The sequence below is a fragment of the Chaetodon auriga genome, chromosome 10 (assembly GCF_051107435.1).
Source record: "Chaetodon auriga isolate fChaAug3 chromosome 10, fChaAug3.hap1, whole genome shotgun sequence".
Classification (NCBI taxonomy): Eukaryota; Metazoa; Chordata; class Actinopteri; order Chaetodontiformes; family Chaetodontidae; genus Chaetodon; species Chaetodon auriga.
In genome coordinates, this window is record NC_135083.1 from 28,179,117 (window position 1) to 28,196,866 (window position 17,750).

General features: G+C 39.1%; 2 protein-coding genes across 3 annotated transcripts in view; both read right to left on the reverse strand.

The window, feature by feature from the left end:
* The window catches only part of slco4a1 (solute carrier organic anion transporter family, member 4A1), an 86,762-nt gene that overhangs the window by 60,188 nt on the left and 8,824 nt on the right, over positions 1 to 17,750 (reverse strand). The gene's annotated exons all lie outside the window — the stretch shown is intronic.
* LOC143327466 (uncharacterized) lies at positions 7,023 to 11,724 on the reverse strand. Its single transcript, XM_076741818.1, has 4 exons — positions 10,576 to 11,724; positions 10,270 to 10,425; positions 9,243 to 9,338; positions 7,023 to 7,511 (listed from the first exon to the last, which is right to left on the reverse strand). The coding sequence occupies exons 1-4, from the start codon at positions 11,599 to 11,601 to the stop codon at positions 7,206 to 7,208; spliced, it is 1,584 nt and encodes a 527-aa protein (XP_076597933.1). The 5' UTR covers positions 11,602 to 11,724; the 3' UTR covers positions 7,023 to 7,205.

Consider the following 17,750-nt stretch of genomic DNA (forward strand, 5'->3'; position numbering starts at 1 on the left):
TCATGTTATATTTTACAGATACAAATATGTACAAATACAGTAAAAATATGTTAATACGAAGGGTTTAGAAAAACACTGCACTTCTCCGTCCTGCAAAATCACTCTCATTTTGGTGAAATGCCTTGTTTTCACATCAGTCAGTTTTGACCAGAAACAGATGTTGCTTGGCAGCCACCAAATTAATCTATGGTACCAATTACCCTTTTTCAAATGGTTTCAAAACAGCATCCTGGCTAAACAGATGCCAGTCTGTGATAATCCCTCAATATATTTTCCTCTGGTCTTAACTGTTTATATCTAATTTTTGCATCACATACTTAATCAATTGCAAATGATCAAATGAGAAGTTTCTGTTTTTTGTTTTTTTTATTATTACAGATAGTGACATAGTGGACTAAATGTAACAGTGATGGTTTTCAATGTAACTTTTACATTCCCACGAAAATAATTGCCTGTGTTTGAATTTCAAACTAAAAGAGCTCTGGCTCTGCGTCAACTCACAGAGCAGTAGAGTTTGTTTCTGTTCTTTGATTGTTTTTTTGCAGCATGATTCAAGGACGGTAAAAACAAACAATGTTGGCTTTGTTAGTTAGCTACAAAATGATTACCTGCTGTTTTTCCAGCAAAACGCTAGAGATGTTGGGGGGTTATGTGCTACACTGTAGAGTTCATAGGAATGAACCCCATTGTTTTATCAAATGTGTTGGCGCTGACTGCAAGCAGACATTTTCTAGTTATGCAGCTTTTGAAGCTCATTTCTGTCGGGTTCACCGTGTGTCTGTACCCTCTGTTAGTGCTAGGGCCGTTGTTACAAATTTTAAATGTGCCATTTCGCTGTGTGCTATGGAGTTATATTTGTGTCACAATCCAATTGTGTGAGCAAAGAGTGAGCAATTGTAGATTTTGAGCAGAGAAAAATATTTTGTGAGCACAGAAAAATATTTTGAGCACAGAAAAATATTTTGAGCACAAAAAAATGTGTTGTGAGCACAAAAAAATATTTTGTGAGCAAAGAAAAATATTTTGTGCAAGGACACAAATCAACTTTTGAGGACAAATTAAATGTGTCCCCTCTCACAAAGTCGTTCTTAGTGCGCGAGCAGTGCGCAGCGTACTCGCTCAACATGTGTCTCTCTCTCTTCCTCTCGACCTGCCCTCACTGTGCGCTCAACTTCCCCTATGTGTTCGCTTGAGTTGTACACGGGTGTTACAAATGTGCCACAATTATCAACCAATCAGAAAACTCGGGGGCGGGTGGGTACATTCTGATTGGCTGCTTCGGCTCCAATGAGGTTGCAGCATCCCGGTGGAGTTGTTGCTTCCCACCAAAGGTCAAGACGGAGGAAAATTGATTGGATGAAAACACATTTGCGGTCAGTATTTCACTCTAAATATTAGTATTATTGAGTGATATTACATTATAATGCTGCCTTGCTGCGTTAATTGGATTAACATTATCGTTACACGTCCATGTATCTTGAGACATCGGCCGCTGAGTGACAGTTTTCACTCATATCCCTCTTTAGCAATCCTGGCTTCTGCTAGCTTCAGACGATGTCTTCTGAAGCAAACGAACCACGGCTACATATAAGTAGTTTGTGCTTTAGCATTATGTCATGTTTTATGAACCTTTATGACATTATGTTTGTTTTTGTCTGTACACTTTTAGACTGTAAACCAAGTTAGCTATCTTGGTAGGTTTCTAAAGTTAGGTCAGTTAGTTAATGTCGGGGAGAAAAGCAGAAGCTCACAAACATTAACGTTACTTACATGATAGTTGGCAAAATTGACAGTCTTAATTAAAGTATCTGAAGAAATTTGATATGACTGATATGACTTTTGATATGTCTGTCGTCATTAACTGAAATAGACTTATAAGAATAAATTACATGAGAAAGACAACAGGCCATGTGATGCACCCTATTCATTGCCAACAGACATTTTACTATAAGCGGGCGTTTGGTGGTGCAACGCCGGCTTTTGATGCGTTGTATTTTTTTGTTTTCACTGTCAATTTTGCCATAAAGATTCATAAAACATGACATAATACTAAAGCACAAACTCATTACATGTGGCCATGGTTCGTTTGCTTCAGAAGACATCGTCAGAAGCTAGCAGAAGCCAGGATTGCTAAAGAGGGATATGAGTGAAAACTGTCACTCAGCGGCCAATGTCTCAAGATACATGGACGTTTAACGTTAATGTTAATCCAATTAACGCAGCAAAGCAGCATTATAATGTAATAGCATTCAATAATACTAATACTTAGATTGAAATACTGACCACAAATGTGTTTTCATCCAATCAATTTTCCTCCGTCTTGACCTTTGGTGGGAAGCAACAACTCCACTGGGATGCTGTAACCTCATTGGAGCCGAAGCAGCCAATCAGAATGTACCCACCCGCCCCCGAGTTTTCTGATTGGTTGATAATTGTGGCACATTTGTAACACCTGTGTACAACTCTAGCGAGCACATAGGGGAAGTTGAGCGCACAGTGAGGGCAGGTCGAGAGGAAGAGAGAGAGACACATGTTGAGCGAGTACGCTGCGCACTGCTCGCGCACTAAGAACGAGTTTGTGAGAGGGGACACATTTAATTTGTCCTCAAAAGTTGATTTGTGTCCTGGCACAAAATATTTTTCTGTGCTCACAAAATATTTTTCTGTGCTCAAAATCTACAATTACTCGCTCAGGATTGTGGCACAAATATAACTCCATAGTGCGCACACCAATTTCAAACAGTGAAAGAACTTGCATCCCACTTAAAAGAGCATATAGCGGAGGGGCGACCTGTGGCATGTCCAGTAACTGGTTGTAAGAATACATTCACTGTGAAATCATCATTTGCTGCCATATGTCCAGGCAACATAGAGCATGTTCGGTGGATAGCATAAGTGACATGTACAGGGACTCCATTTTTCAGTCCTCTGCTGTCATTGCATGTGAAGATGCTTCCCAGAGCTCAAATGATGGAACAGCAAATGAAAGCAGTGAATTTCCACAGAATTTCAGTGACACTTTTCTTAAGAATGTATGTTTATTCTATCTAAAATTGCAAGGGCAGCTCCTTCTTCCAGCTTCAACAATACAGACAATTGTCGAATGCAAAATGTGCATGAGTTAGCTATTGCTAAAATCTGTGATTGTGTGAAGGATTCAGATCTGTTCTCTGTCTGTCATCAAGGACCACTGAGAACAACATATTCAAGAGCTGAGACATTCAAAAAGATGTTCAAATACATAGAGCCTAAAAAGTAACATTAGGAAATGATTAAAATATGACACAAAGGTTTGAAACAAACAGTAAATAACTTATTAGAATCAGAATTATGGAAGAGTCACAACAATCATGTGAAACTCAGACTCAGATGATTTAGGTGACATAAGTGACGGACAAAACTTTAAGTCCAACCAATTCTTCATGGATAATCCAGGATGCCTGAAGCTAATCCTGTACCAGGATGTGTTTGAAATTGTAAATCCCCTCGGGTCTGCTAAGAAAAAGCACACAGTTGTTGCAGTCTATCTTTCTATGGCAAATTTACCTGCTCATGTGCGGTCCAATACTGATCACATGTCCCTTGTCTTATTGGGTTGAGAGAATGATCTAAAACAATTTGGAAGTGCTAAGGTTTTCTCAGAGATGTTAGTGGATTTAAAAGATCTGGAAGAAAATGGAATAACTGTAGGTGGTGAAATGGTCAAAGGGTCTCTGTATTGTATTGCTGGTGATAATTTGGGTTCACACAGCATTGGTGGGTTCAGTGAAAACTTTAGTTAATGTCAGTACTTTTACAGGTACTGTGAAATAACACAACGTGAGTTTTAAAAGTGATGATCCAAATATATGTGGTCCACAGCGCACCCCTGAAAGGTACAATTCCGCTGTTGGTGATCTACAAGCTGAAGACAGTCAACACAGCAAGGGAATAAAGGTGGACTCTGTTTTCGATGCTCTGAAATCTTTTCATGTTTGCCAGCCTGGTCTCCCACCTTGTTTGGGCCATGACATATTTGAGGGTGTTTTATCCTATGATGTTGCACTGTACTTGAAGTATTTCATTAACAAAAAGTAATGGCTTACATATTCATTTCTGAACCGGCGAATCAGGCAGTTCAATTACAAAGGATCTGATGCTCTCACAAAGCCGTATGCCGTCAACTATGTCGTCTAAGCTTTCCGGTCAAGCCGTTCAGAATTGGAATTTGTTAAGGTTGCTGCCTGTATTAATTGGTGACAAAGTGCAAGATCCAGAAGATAATGTGTGGCAGTTAACACTCCAGCTTAAAGATATTGTTGATCTGATTTGTGCGCAAAAGATTTCGATGTCTCAGGTAGCCTATCTTGACATTTTAATCCAAGAATATTTGGAATCAAGAAAGTGTTTATTTCCTGAGAGTAGACTAAAACCAAAACATCATTTCTTGCGCCACTATCCGGCACTAATTTTGAAATTTGGCCCCTTGATCAGAGTTTGGACGATGCTTTTTGAAAGTACACATAGCTACTTGTGCGAGGCATTTGAAAAACTTTAAAAACATATGCCTAACTTTCCAAAAGACATCAGATGTTTCAGGCATATCTTTCAGCTGGGCCAGGATGCCAGCTTCTGCAAGTTAAAGACAGTTGTACTTTTTACCCAAACCTTTACAGTGATGCAATTAAACATGCAGTGAGAGACTTTGGCTTTTCAGAAAAAAATACCAGCGTTTCCACAGACACACAGCACAAAGGTACATCACATAAAAAAGGGCATTTTCTTGTGTCAAAAAATGATGAGTCCATGGAGTTTGGAGAACGTATTGTCAGGCAGGGCTCTGTCTTCCCCTTTTTCCCTGTGTTTTCCCTGTGTTTTCCTTGCCCCCTTGTGGTCTTGTCTGTCTCCCCCCTCTGTCTAGGTCCGTGCTGTGAGGCTGCGCCTGCCAGCCAAGCTCCTCCTGCCTGCCTCCTCTCACACCTGCAAATCATCACCTCATCACCACCTATCAGCAGCTGCATTTAACCCCGGCTCTTTCCTCCAGTATTCGTCAGATCATCTGCTTACCTCAGTGATACTCTGCCGTTCCTCTGCCAGTCATCTGATCCCCTGTGTCTCTTTGGTCCACACTGACCTGTGCTCTGTTTTCTTTTTTTAGGATCCTTTTCCCTGTGGATAGCCCTCAGCCCAGCCCAGCCTCGGTTGTGAGAGGAGTTGGAGCTCAGTTTGATCAGAGCGTGTTTTTTGCTCTCGCCTTTTGTTTTTTCCCGTTTTGGTGGACACTCTTCGTTGGACAGTGCAGAGTGTTTTTGTGCTCTTGCCTTTTGTTTGCCCGTTTTTGTGGACACCTTTAGTTGATAAACCTTTTGTTGCTTCTACCAGCCTATGCCCTGTGTTCTCTCTGTAGCCATCACTGTGAGTTCACCTTCCTCCGGTCTCAGTGTGTTCATATACACAACACTTATCATGTTAATTCAAAATGATGCAGCTGTGTATCTTGTGATGGATATACATAAAGCTGACTATCATTCTGAATACCATCTGTACTCAGTGACAAAACAGAGCATAAGGTTGCAATGTCTTAATATTACCAACTTGGTAGATTTTTATCTGTTACCATCATATATTGTTGACGGGCACCAAGCAACTCCACTGAAACACAGTGTGTTGTCAAAAAAAAAAAAAAAAAACATGATCTTGGCCATTATGGTGGACTAAACATGCATATTTATGCTTAGTACAAATGATAAAATGCTACTTGATGACAGCATTTCTTCCCAGATGTACATAAATAAAAAGTGTAAATCCTCACTCACGTTTTGTGTTACTTGACTAACCGTGTAATTACTTTTGTCTTCTTTCATTTGAAAACTGGTGCCTTTCTTCCTTGATTCCAGAAATGACAGACTTGGAGCAAACGTTTCTATGCACTGCCATCACTGAGGTCTTGCCTGAGCTTCCAGAGATGACAAAAGATATTCTGGAAGAGACCTTACATTCCCTTGGGGTGGAGACATATGATGATTTTCAGTTTATTGAGGAAGCCAATTTGCTGTCAGCGTTGAGGCCAATTCAAGCCTGAAAACTCCTTGCTGCTTGGAAGCTAAGATGTAAGTCAAGTATTGCAATACAGGATGCAGCCAGTACCCATAGTAGCATGCTTAAAAGATCAATTGGAAATATGAAACAGTTCATGTTGTGTTCCTAATATCTGTTTTTGCGTGTGTTTTTTTTTTTTTTTTTGCAGGTCAGACTCCTGAAACAGACAGCTCATCTGTTGGTGCCTCACCTGGACCTCCCACATCCTTGCCATCTCTCTCACCCATTAGTTCACCCTCAACCTCTTTCAGCTGCCAAAGCGCTGATATGGACTGGGTGGATACCTTTATGATACCATGGAGAAAGTTCCCAGAGCAACTGATGCAGTCATTGGAGAGAGGAAAATGACCAAGTCCGCAAATGAGAAGGGAGATGGTCTGCACTTAGAAAAATTTAACTATGCTCTACTCAATTTAATCTGTGTAACAATATTACACACAAAATATTGAGTAAATTTGAAAGCTGTGAAATCAGTTAGATTTACCTTATGAATTAAGTAAATGTAATTAAAAAATTTAAGCTGATCTGGATAACTACATTGAGTACCATGAAATCTAAAATTTATTTTATATAATTAAAATTTTAAGTCTATGCAATAGTAACCCTAAGTTTGAACCACTCAAAAAATTGAGTAGATAAAATTACAATGTTAGGTAGATGTAACTGAAAATGAGATTATTATTTAACAAAAAAATTTGCTACATTTACTTGATGTTTTTAACAGAATGTAATTAATAATGGACTATCAAATATCAGAATAAATATGTTCTATTTACTTAATGTTTTAAAATGTATTTTCTCTTTAATCTACTTTAGTACTTCAGGTCAATATATGAAACAAACAAAAAAAAAAACAAAGGAATTCTACACGACAACATTTTTCACTAAACATTTATTTGTCTACTTCCACAAATATAAAATATCAACTCTATCTCTGAACAGAGTCTGATTGAGATTTCTCAACTTGTATTATATAAAAAATGAATGCACCAAGAACAACATTTTGATGACATTAAGATTCTTATGTAAACATTAACCACAATAAACGTCTATACTTTGGACAGGTAAACCTTGCCAATGAAAACTTCCCTCAACCAGAGAGCATCTTGCTGAACTGTAGCCAGCAACTACATACAGAGATAATTCTTCAGTCTTTGAACTCTGTTGGAAAGGTTTCCAGAATCCAGCTCCAGCAGTACTTTCTGGAATACCTCAAAACTGTATTTGAGGTTCTTGGGGTATCGCAGATCTAATGCATAGGTCAGTCCCATCAGATAGCAGCAGGCTCTGCTAAGATCCCCAAGACTGCTGAGGACGGTGCTGCCCTCAATCACTATGCCGACATCAACTGACCCATCTTTCCGCAGCAGGTAAATTGTCATCACTTCATCTGCGAACTGCTCTTGAACGCTGGCTGATCCATCCGCAGCATCCTGCAGACATTGTAAAGATAACTGTTAAGAGCTCACTTTCAACCTGCATGTCACAAGACAAATACCACCTACTAACATAAAAGAGCATAGCAGGACATTAAGTGGAGAAAAACATACTAAAAACACGTCAGTTAGGTTCAGTGGTGGCTGGTGGTGAAATTGATTGGGGGGCTAACAAATAAATTATAGCCACAGAATAAAAGTAACATCCTCTCACTCTCACTCTCACTCTCTCTCTCTCTCTCACACACACACACACACACACACACAGAGCTTAACTGCCAGCCCAAATGACAAGTAAATCATGGGGGTGGGACATGACACCTGTCAATCATTTACACCAGGAAAATGAAGGAGAGTAGACTTGCTGAGCTTGGGCTGCATAAAATTAGCCCATTGAGAGATATCCTGTGTTTTTCTTTTAACTATTTGGTGCTGTTACCACTTTAGGTTTCACTATAACTAAACTTTAAACTTATAACAGTCTTTTGTATGTTATTTAGACAACAACTCTCTCATCTTTAGTGCATAATGTAGGGAGGGCTTAGGCCCACCAGCCCATTGATACCAGCCGTCCCTGGTTAGGTTAATCCTCCAGTCAGCGACCCTGACCAAAGGCACTGGCTCAAGATCTGGAGTTGGTCCCCGGGCGCTGCACCGTGGCAGCCCACTGGTCCTCAGGGATGGGTTAAATGCAGAGAAAGAATCTCACTGTACAAGCTGTATGTCATGTATGTATGTATGTATACCCCTGTTTTGTTTCTTCATAACAACCAACTAAATCTATATTATTATTCTTATTATTACTATATATTATTATTGCACAGTTTATGCGTGAAATAGTTAATTTGCAACATAATATTGATCAAAGTACGATGGGGCGCCTTTGTGTCGAGGACTCGTGGTGCCACCGGTCAGAGACGAGAACTGTCAGAGGCTCTGATCATGCAGGTTTGGTTTTCAGCAGCGGTGTGGAAAACGAGCCTCCACTCTCTCTGTAACAAGCTACAATTCATTTATCTAACATCACAATTAGTCCAAAGCTGTTTAATGAAGGTAAAAATGAAACACAAGGTAAATATCCTGCTCCTCTGATCAGAGCGGCGTCCCACGGTGTGTTGACAACGGACTGTTATAGGGTACTGAAATAAAAATAAAACACACACGCTTCCACATTTTGAAAGTGCTTGTGATTTTTTTTGTACAAGTGCAGCCAAAGACCAGCCTGAAAAGAGAGGGACAGCAGAGCAGCTCCGTTCAGCTGCAGGTGAGCCTGGTGGAGAATGCAGCCTCTTCTTTTTTTTTTTTTTTTTTTAATGCCGACATGAAGCACGAGCACACAGACATCCATGTACGTTGTCGTCTGACATTCCTTCACGGGGACTGCCCTGCATTACTGGCACATGTCCTCCCGTGTACCTTTTTGCTGCTAGTCGAATTCTGCACGCACATGAGCATTCACACCGTAGCCACGGACATTTAAAAAAAATGTTAATATGAATATTAAGGATTAATCAATAACTGGTCATTCTTTTTCCTGATGATGAATCGAAAAGATTTCTTCAAATGGCCATCCCTAATGTCCACAGCTGCTTTATACCATATGGAAAGTAGCTTCTTCTTTGTGTGCGGTAAGGAAAAAATTAACTGTACTGCAGCTGTGCACTCGAGATTACATTTGTTAAAACCTTAAAACCTTTAAAATCATGAAAACTACAGTATTATACTAACCTCAAAGTCCTTGAATAGGGCACTAACATCTTCTGCAAGATAGTCAATAAGGCATCGGATGACAACCTCCCTTGTCTGCTCAATGGGGATTCCACTCTGCCGAACAGAAAGTATTTCCACTAATAAAATGCACTACACATTGAAGCAGAGCTTTGATTCATTGGAAAAACTTAAGTGTTAAACCTTTCAATTGAATTTAGATTAGAAAAATTGGAAAAAAAAAAATGAAGTTGGAAAGTAGTGATGTCAGAAAAAAAAATAAAACAGAAAATTTTTGCATATGACAAGGCAGAAGCCAAAGCAGGCGGATGAATATAAAAATGGATATTGTGGTGCGGTGTGCAGAGGATGTGAGAGATTGAGGGACAGAAAACTAAGGAAGAAAAAGTAAGAACTGTTAAAGGGGCTGTATGTAAGACTGTGGCTAAAACTGTTGCTGGAGTCAAATTCAAAAAAATCAGTACTGCAACTACCAGCAGTCAGAGGAATGAAGCAGCAGTACATCTATATCTGTTATCACAGTAATATCTGTTCAGGTTTCTGTAGCTTAAGCAGGTTGGATGGATGAATATTTAGCTTTTTACTCTGACTCACAGTAACTACGAGCAGAGTTCATGTCATTCAGGTGATCTGTGGGTTATTGTTTCACTTTCACCGCCCTGACACTGTGTCTGTGCGCGCAGCGCTGACACACACACTGTAACCCCGCATCTACAGAAGGCTTGTTGTCAGATCAGTATTTCAAATGAACATGATTTCTTAGTCTCTGATGACATATTGTGTGATTTTATGTTTACTTGATGTGCATTTCATACATACAGCTCCTTTAAGGAAGACTGGAGGATAGGATGAAAAATGAATAGGAGGGAGAGTCAGAGAGGATAAAGGTAAGTTGTCTGATTTGGATATTAATATGTAATTATTGATGGTAATTAACTTAATGGAGAGAAATGTGAATGAGACAGGTGGAACTATGATTATTGCAGGTAAGGTACAAATTGAATAGGTGGAGGATAATGTTTAATACCTGAAGTAGAACACTCATTTGTGCTTGAATTCTTGCTCCTACAGCGCCTTTCTTTGCTTGAAACAAGGACAGCAGTTTCGGTGTATACAGGTCCAACATCTCCATGAATTTTGGCTCAAGATTCTCTTTTGTGAGCCTTTGAAACTCTGCGCTAACCTGAAAGAGAGATATGAAAAAAGAGACAAAAGAACCGGTGACAACAAAAACTTAAGTCCATACTTAAGTATAACTGTATAATTGTGAAACATAGAGGTTTTCAGTCCATAATGTGTTGAACACTCTGCTACAACAATTCCAAATACTCACTTGTGAGACATTAAACAAGGTAGGCCACCTGTCCTTGATGTCACTGATGCTCATCTGTAGGTTGACAACATCATGTCTCCTGTGTGCAAAAGTTCTGCACATCAAGTCCTTCATGACTGTGCTGTCTCTCTTCTTTGATTCTGCGATTAGTTGGTTTCGGTTCAGCTCTTGTTGTTCCTTACTGTCTCCTGCAGGATAGTGTGGAAGAAATACCACTTCTCCTTTCCGTGCTTTCTTTATGTTCTTTGCAGCAGACCTGTCACTCGGGCGCTTGTTCTTGAGGGAGTTGCAGGTAACCTCAGGAAATCCAAGGTTCCGGAGCTTTGACCTATAATTTCCCATCTTGTACTTAAGAGTATACATCCACCCGAGCCAGCCGTTACGACTGCCTAGCTCTGTCAGGCATGGATGCTTTCTGACTAAAGCCTCTGCCACCTCACCAATCTGAAGGCCTGTGGGGTAGGGTGTGTAGCTGTACATGTAGTCAGCTAATTTTTCCCTGATTTCACATCTGATCGGAATACTGTTCAGCACAGTACCATCTTTGAGAAAGTCTTCATTGGCATTCCTCAGTATTGCCTCTGTGGCCACAGAGAAAAGTGGAATGCTGATTTGCTTTGGCCATGATGTCGTATGAGGGCTTGCACGTGGGGATAGGATGATAGTGTCTTGTGAAGACACTGATGCGTCATCTCTCTGGTAATCTGCTGTTAGGTCAGTACTAGCAGAAGTTGAACTATCATTCATTACATCTGTCTCGTTTTCAGTCACAGTAGTCAATGTAAGAACTACTGACGGAATGATCACAACTTTGAGTGTTCCCTTGTGTTTAACCTGGTTGGTAGTATGGAGAGTGAAAAAATCACCAAAGTCCTCATCCAGGTAATGCAGGGTAAAATCATCAGTGAGTTCAAATGTCTCTTTTACAGTTTCATGTAATTGTTCGACAGTGCTAGGCATTCCTGAGGGCAGTGTAAGCTTTTCACTCCGGTGCTCTATAATAACTTTCAAGGCAACCAAATCCATCTGGACAAAAACAGGAAAAAAAAAATATCAAATCAATCTGAAGAAAGGAAGGTGTTAGACATTTAAGAGTCAGACTTATCACCTAACAGTGGTAAATAATGTGACGTTTCAATGTCACCATGTGTTTTCCTCCCACAAAATACGCTGTCAAGGGATACGTGTCTTCAAGTTCACTATGCTGTACCAGGGTCATTTTCCCAGAGTGGTACAACATAAATGCCCTAAAATGTTCATCATACCAGCTGTTAAGCATTTTTACAATGAAACTGACACTGTCATCTACAACAACAATCTGTGAAATCATAACAAAATCAGTTAAACCACCGGTCGACCCATGAGGCAAAACCATCCCAGCAGCATATTTAGTTCCATGGAGTATGGCCACATTGGTCAGATTCACAGAGGTGTGTGTTGGATAAACTGCCTTAAAAGACTGCTGTATTTCCATATCAAGTATTTCTAATGGAAGAGAGGATGTTTTTGTGACACATACCGCAGGTTTCAAAGCATTTTCTTGTGAACTGTAAGCCATCCTCATTTGGTGCTTTGAAGCAAGTGACATCAATACATTTCTAAAGTTGTTTGTGTGTCTAACAGCTTGCTTAAAGAAAGAATGCTTTGCTTCGAAACGCATAGTCCAGAGGCTAACCAAAGGACCAAACCCTCTTATCAAATCAGGGTAATGCTCCAAAAAGTGGTGCTTTGGAATCAATTTTTGATCTGGGAAAACTTCCAACAGCCTGTGACGATGTTCTGATATCAGTGTGTCCAAGTAGCAAATACTTTCCTCCGTATGAATGGGGGCTACTACAAGCTCAGTTACATCTTTTAAAATCATGAGAATGTGCCATGCAGGATCATTCTGAGGTATAGTTGCACCAATAATGAATGACAATAATCTTAACAATGTCCAGTTTTCACTGGCGTTCCCACCAATACTTTTACGAGAAGCAAAATTTGCTGGGATAGGTTGGGGGCAATCCGTTTTATCTGTAAATTTGTATGGAAATTGAGTGATGGACTTGTTAAGTTCTGTCAAGGTGAAATACTTCTTGTGGATGAACACGTTAAGACACAGTGCTAGTTCCAAAGGAATTATGCCTTCAAAAAGGTCATGTAGAAGGTCTGGTGGGTACCCAGTTACAAAATGGAAATAACTTAATTTCTCAGTTATGGGACAACCTTTCTTCACACCACAACAGTGTACCAGAGCAGGATTTCTCTTTACAGTCTGAACATGTAAATTATAGCTCTCTTTTGTTCTTGGTGGAAAAGCTCCTGAATGCACTTCCTTTTGCTGATAGTCAGAACGGTCCCCAATACAAAACCTACAGATATAATGTCCACAAAAGTTTTCTACAAGTCCACTTAAAGAATGCGCTCCAAGGTTGTCTGCTGAAACGCAAAAAACATAATGTATTGTCTGATATTCTTGCCAACCTGAGGCAAAAAAACTCCTTCCCTCTCCAATGTAGTGAGATCCTTCAAAAGCGGCTCAAGAACAGTTTCATAGCCAAATTTTTTTATGTCATTTGCTTTACAAAGGAGAGCTAAATAAATTGATGTTAACTGTGATCTCAGTTCAGGTGGTGCATCGGCTAGTACCCAGTACACTGCTGTTACTTTATGTTTTTTGCGCGAAGTTCCGAGAGGATTGCAGATTTCAAAATCATCTACATATAGTATAAGTGAAATACTGAACTCCTCATTAGCATGAAATTCATTTTGCTTGAAATATTTACCATCACGGAAGGATGCCAACTGTGAGTAGTCTGAATGTTTAGTCAATAGCCTTTTCACAATGTCTTCATTTTTCAACAGTTGCTGTAAGGATAGAAGAACAGGCACATATTGAAAGCTACTTTTCTCCTCTGGATCCAAAATGTACTCTACTGGCTCAATTACACTGAAGTTTTCCTTATAATACTTTACCCTCTTAAATTTAGAAGAAAAGGGACCGTCAGGGCCCAAGGCTGCAGAAAACGGATTAGAGAGTTTGGCTACCAGTTCATTAATAGCTTCATCAACAGCACAGTTATTTTTTGCAAAAATATCACTCACTAACTTTGGAAAATGCTGAGTGGATGCCGTGCAGATAAATTGAAGCTGTTCCACCAAGTCATCAACACATTTGCCAGAGACATTATAGATGCTTTCCAATTTTAACAAGAGAGAACCAATATTTTTCTCTATTTCACCTGAAGTATCCCTTCCACAATCCAACTCTAAGGTGGTATCAACATGACTATCAGATTCCAACACAAGAAAGTCAATTTCATTCTCAGTAGCAACGGGATGCTTTGCGATCACATCAATCTTTAAGTCTTTCCATGAATGGGACTTGTGTTTTCTACTTTTGTGCGTTGCATAAGTTCCACATATGTTAGTCTTGAAATCACATCCACTAAAAGCACATTCTATGGTTTCATGTCTTTTCAAATGGGAATTAATATGGTGAAAATAGTCTTTTGTACTAGGATAAAACGAGTGACAAATTTTACATCTGAAAGATTGCACACCTTCACACTCTTCAGTTTCCTGTGAATTGTGGGATCTAGACAAGTGTGTACGAAGGCCACCCCATGTTTTAAAGGAGCAAGGACAGCTTAAATGAAGACAGGGTACTGAATAGCCACGACTATAGGTACCGTGCTTGACTCGATAATGCTTGAGAAGCTCCCCTTTTGAAGAATCTTCAAATGTGCACAACTTACATTGCCAGCGCATGGGCCGCCACCTTAAAAAGGAGGATAAACAGTGTTACAATGTTTTAAAAAAAAAAAAAGACTGATTAAATGCTGTTTCATTTCATGTACATAGTTTTTGAATTAACATGTTTTTATCACACAGTTCTAATAAATGAATTAAAATGCACATTGATGTAAATTATATCTACAACTATAATTAATGGAAAACATGAAATAATTAATAATTTTAATGAATATTTTTATATGAAAACATGAATAAATAATTTTAATGAATAATTTTATATTTGTAATTTAGTTCAGATTTCAAAAATATGGGGAAAAAGATAAGTCTTTTTGCATATGAAAAACACGAAAGTCTTCTGTACATTATTAATAGATGCCATTTACCTCCTCTGTTATGTCTTTGTTCACCCTCTAGCAGTTTTGGTGCTGCAGCAGTGTTGGTGCTGTAAAGGAGACATTAACATTTTTAACATGCTTGACAAAATAATTCAACCTTTACTTGCTCTAGGTATCAAGTGTTTCCCCAAAAATATCATTAAAAAGTCTTGACAGCTGAGAACCCCAGCACCCCTCAAGAGGAGGCCGAAAACCTCTTCTATAATACTATAATCCCAGACAAATTTGGTACCTACACCGGCACCAGTCCTTCCACCAACACAAGAAAGAGTGTGGCTTCAACTTCATTACGGCGTAAAAAACGCTGTTTTTTCAGATTTTCCGCCATTTTTTCCGCCGTAATGCGCAAAAAGAACGCCGCTTTTTACGCTGTAATGAAGTCCTCCAAGAACGCGCGTAAAGAACGCCGTTTTGTGCATATGTATGGCAAGCCGTTCCTGCCAGAAATACGCCACATTCAGTCACGTTTCAACTTCATGACGGCGTAAAAAAACGCTGTTTTTTCAGATTTTACAGCGTTTTTTACGCCGTTATACACAAAAAGAAGGAAGGAGGAATTTAAAACAACGACGAAATTAATTTATGGGATATGTTCCTGCCAATCACCCAAAATACTAAGCTACGAGAAACTACAAGGTAAGTTAGGACAAACTTGCCACAAAGGAGATCTGTGCTGAACTGATTTGGTCTGCTTGTCTTGATCAGCGATTGGGCACAGACACTTCAAGTTCAGTGGCTGAGAGAAAAGAAGGGTGGAGATTATTATCATACTAGGAAAACGCCGTTTTTTACGCGCGTTCTCGGAGGACTTCATTACAGCGTAAAAAGCGGCGTTCTTTTTGTGCATTACGGCGTAAAAAACGCCGTAAAATCTGAAAAAACTGCGTTTTTTACGCCGTAATGAAGGTGAAACGTGACTGAATGTGGCGTATTTCTGGCAGGAACGTTGAATGTGGCGTATTTCTGGCAGGAATGGCTTGCCATAAAGAGCTTCCCATCCGAGCGCTATGGCAAGCCGTTCCTGCCAGAAATACGCCACATTCAGTCACGTTTCAACTTCATTACGGCGTAAAAAGCGGCGTTCTTTTTGCGCATTACAGCGTAAAAAACGGCGTAAAATCTGAAAAAACGGCGTTTTTTACGCCGTAATGAAGTTGAAACGTGACTGAATGTGGCGTATTTCTGGCAGGAACGGCTTGCCATAGAGCGCATCGACGTCAACGCGACCTCATGTTAGAAAAACACTAAGTAAAACCGAGTAAAACACGGTGTCCAAATACACAGAAAGAGAGAGAGTGCGCGGTGAAAGCTTAACTTATACGGTCCGTTACCTGTGACACTGTGTGTTAACCGAATGAACCGTGTGCTAGCTTAACTTAGCTGAGCAATTTGGTGGCTAGAAAACGGTCAACAAAGTTAGCTAATGCACAACAGTATGGTGGCGACAGTATTTAAAAGAAAAAAACAACACCCAGCGTTATATGAGGGAAGACAGGGTCGCTATTGATTTAAAAATTGCAAGTGCTCCACTTACCAACATATAGTCCTCCACCGTAGTCGTCTGTTACACCGTTGCCTGCCTCCTGTTGCTGCAAAATGCGGGATAGATTTCCCATGAATCCACCCTTTGCCCGCGAATGGGGCACGTCATGACGTTTTGCGTAACAAAACTTACTCATTTTCTTAAATTGTTGTTAGATATGAAGACTATTGAGTTAGAATGAGTAATGATTAAAGTTCTTGAAACTGATCAGTATAATTGCTCCATACTCAAATATTTTCACTCGTATTTACAGAAAATATTATGTATATATGAGAAATATAATTAGTTACTGAAACAGTCGTTTCTTTTTGTGAAATAAACTTAAATATAACATGTAATTTTAAGACAAAATTAGCTGTTTGATTTTTAAGCATTTATTTTTGTATGTTCAACTCAAATAAGCACTTAAGTGATTTTCAGAGATTTTATTAAGGTAGTATACCTTTTTATTATTGTGATATTTACTAAGGCCCTGGATTATTTTTCTGAGTGTGGATTGTGGTTTGTGAGATTATGCGAAAAAGTTCTTCCATAAGTAGAAGGATCTCTACTGAAGTTGCCAAAAAGATGGTGGCAAAATATCCAAAATCTCTGCAAGACATAATAGAGGGAGACGTGATTGGGCCAGGGTATCATTCTCTCGTCAAGGAATTGCAAAATAGGGTATAGAGACCCCAAAAATAAGAAAACGAAAGCATTGCACTGATGAGTCGGACACAGACTCTTGATCAGACAGTTCCTGATCCAAGAACTTTCAGATCACGAGTGGCGTGATGTCTGAATATGGACTCTACTAAGATGTACGGCATGTGATGATGTGCCCCACTCACAGTTTGAAGGTTTGTTTCATCTTATCTGTTCAGTTCCTTAAGCTTAAGAAGCAAGTAAAAGCAACAATTATATACAAACTCTATTTTGTCTGAAACTGAATTTTATTGCTCTTGTATTTCCTCATTTGCATGCCTGTACCTTTATGCCTTTAAACCATGTTTATTTCATATTTTTCTGTGAAATTGAATGGGTTTCTGTACACAATGAGCTATTCCAATGTTTGCAAAGTGTACATCACAAATATGTATGTTAAGAAATGACAGATGTTTAAACAAATTCTTGGAAAGGCAAGTTATTATTGGACGTTTTTCAATCTTTCAGTACAGTAACATTTAAGGTATATATATAACTTTTCAAATTAATCTATACATTTTCCACATTTCTGTCAAACATCTATAAGAACGCAGTGCAGTTTAAATGAAAGATAAGAGGTGTTCAGTTTGGCTGTAATTTATAGAAACAGCTTCTATTTATTTTCACTGAGCTATAATCCTAACAGGTAATGACAAATGCTTTTAGACAGTTTTACAGTTCATATTTGAGATTGATATTAAAGTCAGAAAAGGGTTTTATGCCTTTAAATTGTAATGAAAAAAATACTGCAGAAAATGCAATTGCAGTGTTTAGATCTTGCCTTCACTATAGAGCTCTTCTCATAATACTGCAAA

Bases quoted from the DNA above. Each gene is read 5' to 3' on its own strand.
- LOC143327466 (XM_076741818.1), bottom strand. From the start codon at position 11,601: ATGGATTTGGTTGCCTTGAAAGTTATTATAGAGCACCGGAGTGAAAAG. The intron at 10,426-10,575 runs GTGAGTATTTGG...TCTCTCTTTCAG, and splicing joins CCTTGTTTAATGTCTCACAA to GTTAGCGCAGAGTTTCAAAG. The intron at 7,512-9,242 runs GTTAGTATAATA...CAATGTCTGCAG, and splicing joins CCCTATTCAAGGACTTTGAG to GATGCTGCGGATGGATCAGC.